At 42.7% G+C, this 7500-nt stretch overlaps 2 protein-coding genes across 2 annotated transcripts in view; both read right to left on the bottom strand.

Annotated features, from left to right (window-relative positions):
* Positions 1 to 6067, bottom strand: part of LOC106563928 (solute carrier family 46 member 3) — a 16213-nt gene extending 10146 nt beyond the window's left edge. Inside the window, exons 1-2 of the mRNA XM_045690260.1 lie at positions 5471 to 6067; positions 353 to 599 (exon numbers count right to left, since the gene is read on the bottom strand). Of these exons, the coding sequence (XP_045546216.1) occupies positions 353 to 599; positions 5471 to 6013 (790 nt within the window). The 5' untranslated portion in view covers positions 6014 to 6067. The remainder of the gene's footprint in view (positions 1 to 352; positions 600 to 5470) is intronic.
* The window catches only part of LOC123725118 (solute carrier family 46 member 3), a 20150-nt gene continuing 18706 nt past the window's right edge, over positions 6057 to 7500 (bottom strand). Inside the window, exons 4-5 of the mRNA XM_045688913.1 lie at positions 6161 to 6349; positions 6057 to 6080 (exon numbers count right to left, since the gene is read on the bottom strand). Coding sequence (XP_045544869.1) covers positions 6057 to 6080; positions 6161 to 6349 — 213 coding nt within the window. The remainder of the gene's footprint in view (positions 6081 to 6160; positions 6350 to 7500) is intronic.

Genomic DNA, 7500 nt, shown 5'->3' with positions numbered 1-7500 from the left:
TATCTATCTATCTATCTATCTATCTATCTATCTATCTATCTATCTATCTATCTATCTATCTATCTATCTATCTATCGATCGATCGACAGATCGATAGATAGACACACTACCATTCAAAAGTTTGATCGATCGATAGATCTATCGATAGATAGATAGATATATTTATTTATTTTACACTCGTCTGTTGTCTTGTAAGGTTATTGTCATTATGTTATATTGTTGTCTAATATCTTTTCATTTTTGTTTTGAACGTTCTTAATTGGAAAATGCAAAAATAAATTATATATATTTTTTACATTTTCATTAACCCCTAACCCGTAACCTAACCCTTACCCGTTCCCCCCCCTCTCACCTAGGAACATGAGCAGTGTGCTCTTGGCGAAAGCAGCCATCAGTAGTCCAGCAGCGACAGACAGCAGTCCCAGTAGTACTATATACCCGTCCCGAAGACAGCGCGACAGCAGGGACACCCCTGCAAAGCTCCCCAGGTAGATGAGTGTAGACAAGGCTGAACCATAGCCCACCAACACCTCACTCCAACACAGAGGAGCATTCAGCTCATACAGGATGAAGATGGACATACCACCCAGCTTAGACACCTGTGGGGGAGAGAGAGGGAGGACACAGTTACTTATTTTCTGTTACTAGTTATTTGAACGCAATGTTTGAAAAAAATACTTAATTAAATCTAATGAACAATCAGCTTAGATACTTGACAGGGAGATGAGGGGAGGGGGAGGGAGAGAGGAGCAGGTCATGAGCAGATGAACTCCTGAATCATTTTTTGTTGTTGACAAAAAGATAGATTTAGATTTTATTTACAAGGACATATAGGATACTAACCTCCATAACATAACCTTCACTACAAACCTAAAATCTGACTTCTACTACCAAGGATTCTACTACCAAGGATTCTTACTACCAAGGATTCTTATTACCAAGGATTCTTACTACCAAGGATTCTACTACCAAGGATTCTTACACCAAGGATTCTACTACCAAGGATTCTACTACCAAGGATTCTACTACCAAGGATTCTACTACCAAGGATTATACTACCAAGGATTCTACTACCAAGGATTCTTACACCAAGGATTCTACTACCAAGGATTCTACTACCAAGGATTCTACTACCAAGGATTCTTATTACCAAGGATTCTACTACCAAGGATTATACTACCAAGGATTCTACTACCAAGGATTCTTACACCAAGGATTCTACTACCAAGGATTCTACTACCAAGGATTCTAACTACCAAGGATTCTACTACCAAGGATTCTACTACCAAGGATTCTACTACCAAGGATTCTTACTACCAAGGATTCTACTACCAAGGATTCTTACTACCAAGGATTCTACTACCAAGGATTTTTACTGCCAAGGATTCTACTACCAAGGATTCTACTACCAAGGATTCTACTACCAAGGATTCTTACTACCAAGGATTCTACTACCAAGGATTCTAACTACCAAGGATTCTACTACCAAGGATTCTTACTGCCAAGGATTCTACTACCAAGGATTCTACTACCAAGGATTCTACTACCAAGGATTCTTACTACCAAGGATTCTACTACCAAGGATTCTTACTGCCAAGGATTCTACTACCAAGGATTCTTACTACCAAGGATTCTACTACCAAGGACTCTACTACCAAGGATTCTACTACCAAGGATTCTACTACCAATGATTCTTACTACCAAGGATTCTACTACCAAGGATTCTACTACCAAGGATTTTTACTGCCAAGGATTCTACTACCAAGGATTCTACTACCAAGGATTCTACTACCAAGGATTCTACTACCAATGATTCTTACTACCAAGGATTCTACTACCAATGATTCTTACTACCAAGGATTCTACTACCAAGGATTCTACTACCAAGGATTCTACTACCAAGGATTCTTACTACCAAGGATTCTACTACCAAGGATTCTACTACCAAGGATTCTACTACCAAGGATTCTACTACCAAGGATTCTTACTACCAAGGATTCTACTACCAAGGATTCTACTACCAAGGATTCTTACTGCCAAGGATTCTACTACCAAGGATTCTACTACCAAGGATTCTACTACCAAGGATTCTTACTACCAAGGATTCTACTACCAAGGATTCTTACTGCCAAGGATTCTACTACCAATGATTCTTACTACCAAGGATTCTACTACCAAGGACTCTACTACCAAGGATTCTACTACCAAGGATTCTACTACCAATGATTCTTACTACCAAGGATTCTACTACCAAGGATTCTACTACCAAGGATTTTTACTGCCAAGGATTCTACTACCAAGGATTCTACTACCAAGGATTCTACTACCAAGGATTCTACTACCAATGATTCTTACTACCAAGGATTCTACTACCAATGATTCTTACTACCAAGGATTCTACTACCAAGGATTCTACTACCAAGGATTCTACTACCAAGGATTCTTACTACCAAGGATTCTACTACCAAGGATTCTACTACCAAGGATTCTACTACAAAGGATTCTTACTACCAAGGATTCTACTACCAAGGATTCTTATTACCAAGGATTCTACTACCAAGGATTCTACTACCAAGGATTCTAACTACCAAGGATTCTTACTGCCAAGGATTATACTACCAAGGATTATACTACCAAGGATTCTACTACCAAGGATTCTACTACCAAGGATTCTTACTACCAAGGATTCTACTACCAAGGATTCTACTACCAAGGATTCTACTACCAAGGATTCTTACTACCAAGGATTCTAACTACCAAGGATTCTTACTGCCCAAGCCCCATCCTGTGACCTAAGTGGCATGCACCAGATGCTCAGCATGCTCTGCTCTAATGGTCTGAAACTAAACCACACAAATAACAACACTGGACACTATGGAACACAAAGCTTTGACTATCTCATCCTGGAATATACAAGGCCTGAGGTCATCTGCCTTTGGCCTAAAGAGCAGGAACCTGGACTTCATCAAAGAAATTGGAAATACAGACGTTGTCATCCTACAAGAAACATGGTGTGAAGGAGACGGACCCACTGGTTGCCCTCTAGGTTACAGAGAGCTGGTAGTCCCATCCACCACACTACCAGGTGGGTGGTATAGAGGAGACGGACCCACTGGTTGTCCTCTAGGTTACAGAGAGCTGGTAGTCCCATCCACCACACTACCAGGTGGGTGGTATAGAGGAGACCCACTGGTTGCCCTCTAGGTTACAGAGAGCTGGTAGTCCCATCCGCCAAACTACCAGGTGTGAAACAGGGAAACTAGTCATCTCTGTATAACTGTCGCAGGACCCACTGGTGTATGCTTATTTATAAAACCCTCTTAGGCCTCCCTCCCCCCTATCTGTGATACCTACTGCAGCCCTCATCCTCCACATACAACACCCGTTCTGCCAGTCACATTCTGTTAAAGGTCCCCAAAGCACACACATCCCTGGGTCACTACTCTTTTCAGTTCGCTGCGACTGGAACGAGCTGCAACAAACACTCAAACTGGACAGTTTTATCTCCATCTCTTCATTCACAGACTCAATCATGGACACTCTTACTGACAGTTGTGGCTGCTTCATCTGATGTATTGTTGTTTCTACCTTCTTGTCTTTGTTTTGTTGTCTGTACCCAATAATGTTTGTACCATGTTTTGTGCTGCTACCATGTTGTGTTGCTACCATGTTGTTGTCATGTTGTGTTGCTACCATGCTGTGTTGTTGTCTTAGGTCTCTCTTTATGTAGTGTTGTGTTGTCTCTCTTGTCGTGATGTGTGTTTTGTCCCATATTTAATATATATATATATAGATATACAGTATTTAATTTTTTCAATCCCAGCCCCCGTCCCCGCAGGAGGCCTTTTGCCTTTTGGTAGGCCGTCACTGTATATAATAATTTGTTCTTAACTGACTTTCCTAGTTAAATAAATGTTAAATAAAATGTTAAAAAATTAAAATGTAAAACATGTCTACTCCCCCATAGCTGTGCTCTAGCTCGGCTTCCTGAACTCGCTAGGAACGCTTTTATCTCATATTCATCTTGTCCATCTATGACAAACTGAAAGGGTTTTTGTAAAAAAAAAATATATATATGAATTATTTTAGATTAATGGCTGTAAATAGTCGGAAGAGCGAATTAAATAGTAGACATCTCAGCTTCAAGTGGTTCCAGGTTTCACATCCGCCATCACACAGGCTAAACAATACTAGCGTGTCCTTGGGAACGAGTCGCTCAATGCAAGTCATTTTGATCTACGTTGTCCACAGATTTATAACAACCACGCAGGTTTATAAACAGGGCACCTAACAATTAACAAAAACACACACTTCTTGTTTTCATGACATTTCTGGACCTTTTGGAATGTAACATTTTTTACTATTACAAATCCTATTTTCCCCTAACCCTTAACCCCTAACCCTTAAACCCTAACCCCAAAACCCAAAACCTAACCCTTAACCCCTAACCCTTAAACCCTAACCCTCAATCTAACCCCAAAACCCTAAACCTAACCCTTAACCCCTAACCCTTAAACCCTAACCCTCAATCTAACCCCAAAACCCTAAACCTAACCCTTAACCCCTAACCCCTAACCCTCAATCTAACCCCAAAACCCAAAACCTAACCCTTAACCCCTAACCCTTAAACCCTAACCCTCAATCTAACCCCAAAACCCTAAACCTAACCCTTAACCCCTAACCCTTAAACCCTAACCCTCAATCTAACCCCCAAAACCCTAAACCTAACCCTTAACCCCTAACCCTTAAACCCTAACCCTCAATCTAACCCCAAAACCCAAAAGCTAACCCTTAACCCCTAACCCTTAAACCCTAACCCTCAATCTAACCCCAAAACCCTAAACCTAACCCTTAACCCCTAACCCTTAAACCCTAACCCTCAATCTAACCCCAAAACCCTAAACCTAACCCTTAACCCCTAACCCTTAAACCCTAACCCTCAATCTAACCCCAAAACCCAAAACCTAACCCTTAACCCCTAACCCCTAACCCTCAATCTTACCCCAAAACCCAAAACCTAACCCTTAACCCCTAACCCTTAACCCTCAATCTAACCCCAAAACCCTAACCCTTAACCCTTAACACTTAACCCCTAACCCTAAACCTTAACCCCTAACCCTCAATCTAACCCTTAACCCTTAACCTATCCCTTAACCCTTAACCCCTAACCCTTAACCCTCAATCTAACCCTTAACCCCTAAACCCTTAACCCCTAAACCCTTAACCCCTAAACCCTTAAGCTTAAAATATCATTTGAACTAAATTCAGGACCTGAAAAAAGTTCTGACTTCTAAAACAGTTCCTGTCAGGACATTAAGGTGAAATGTTAAACACACACACACACACACACACACACACACACACACACACACACACACACACACACACACACACACACACACACACACACACACACACACACACACACACACACACACACACACACACACACACACACACACACACTAACCGTATAGAAGGCAAAGGCTGCCAGTATCAGCCCCAGGACAGTTTTCCTCCTCCTTGGTGACGTGGTGAACAACAGATACACGCCCTGAAACCGACCAATCAGGGCTTCTCGTTGGGGAAAGCGGGCTGAGCCTGCACCAAAAGGTGTCGGTGATGATGATGGTGACGAAGATGAGTCTGCGTGTGAGGGTCTCTCCACAGTCTCCTGCAGTACCCATGCTGTGTATACCAGGTTGATCAGGTGGAGTAAGGCTGCTGTGATGAACGGCCAGGTAAACCCTGCCGTCTGAATATAGAACCCAGTGCACAGAGAGGCTAGCCCTGACAACACACCTAGCAACATCTCCAAGGCTGCCATACGCACTGTACGACCCCCACCCTTACCCCAGTCTCTCTCTCTACTCCCTCCATCTCTCCCTCCGTCTCTCTGTCCATTGCTCCCTCCATCTCTCCCTCCGTCTCCCTGTCCATTGCTCTCTCCATCTCTCCCTCTGTCTCTCTCTCCATCTCTCCTTTCGTCTCCCTCTCCACTCCCGCCACTCATACCCCGATTTCTACAGTCATCTCTTCCCCCACCCCCACTTCCCTCACATTGGTAACTCCCCCCATCTCTAGCCCCAATCCCAACAATATTCATACTCCCACCCCCTTCCTCACACAAATATTTAACCCTACCCCCACCCCCCTCCACCCCCTTCCCCCCCTCACATAGGTCAGCTATATAAGCAAAACTTCCCCCCAGTAGAGCAGTGGGCCCCCCCATTACCCCAGCCAGGAACGAGGCCCCTAGCAGGTAACCCAGGCTGAGGGAGAGATGAGACACGGTTGCATAGCACAGAGCAAATAACAGCTCGCCCACCAGTGGGGGCACTAGAGCTACCTAGAGATGGAGGGATGAGGGATGGAGAGAGACAGAAGAAGAGAGAGGGGGGAGAGAGACATTGATAACATACCAATTAGTATCCTCAAACACACACACACACACACACAGACCAATTAATATTTGAATCAGTTATAGAACCCATTGCCCTTTATGGTTGTGAGGTCTGGGGTCCGCTCACTAACCAAGAATTACAAAAAATGGGACAAACATCCAATTGAGACTCTGCATGCAGAATTCTGCAAAAATATCCTCAGTGTACAATGTAAAACACCAAATAATGCATGCAGAGCAGAATTAGGCCGATACCCGCTAATTATCAAAATCCAGAAAAGAGCCGTTAAATTCTACAACCACCTAAAAGGAAGCGATTCCCAAACCTTCCATAACAAAGCCATTACCTACAGAGAGATGAACCTGGAGAAGAGTCAATAGCATAGCCTTGCTATTGAGAAAGATCGCCGTAGGCAGACCTGGCTCTCAAGAGAAGACAGGCTATGTGCACACTGCCCACAGAATGAGGTGGAAACTGAGCTGTACTTCCTAACCTCCTGCCAAATGTATGACCATATTGGAAACACGTATTTCCATCAGATTACACAGACACACAAAGAATTCGAAAACAAATACAATTTTGATAAACTCCCATATCTACTGGGTGAAATACCACAGTGTTCCATCACAGCAGCAAGATTTGTGACCTGTTGCCACAAGAAAAGGGCAACCAGTGAAGAACAAACACCATTGTAAATAGAACCAATATTTATGTTTATTTATTTTCCATGTTGTACTTTAACTATTTGCACATAATATGACATCTGAAATGTCTTTATTCTTTTGGAACTTTTGCGAGGGTAATGTTCACTTGCTTTGGCAATGTAAACATATGTTTCCCATACCAATAAAGCCCTTGAATTGAACATGGAATTGAATTGAAAGAAAAAGAGTGTTAAACAAATGAGTACCCAGGCTATAAAATCTTCTTCAGGATCGGTATCCCTCCCACGGGACGGTTGAGCTAACGTAGGCTAATGCAATTAGCATGAGGTTGTAAGTAACAAGAATATTTCCCAGGACATAGACATATCTGATATCGGCAGAAAGCTTAAATTCCAGTTAATCTAACTGCACTGTCCAATTTACAGTAGCTA

This window comes from Salmo salar, chromosome ssa11 (assembly GCF_905237065.1).
Source record: "Salmo salar chromosome ssa11, Ssal_v3.1, whole genome shotgun sequence".
Lineage (NCBI taxonomy): Eukaryota > Metazoa > Chordata > Actinopteri > Salmoniformes > Salmonidae > Salmo > Salmo salar.
The sequence above is the reverse complement of the archived record's forward strand: the minus strand, read 5'-3'. Positions and strand labels throughout refer to the sequence as shown.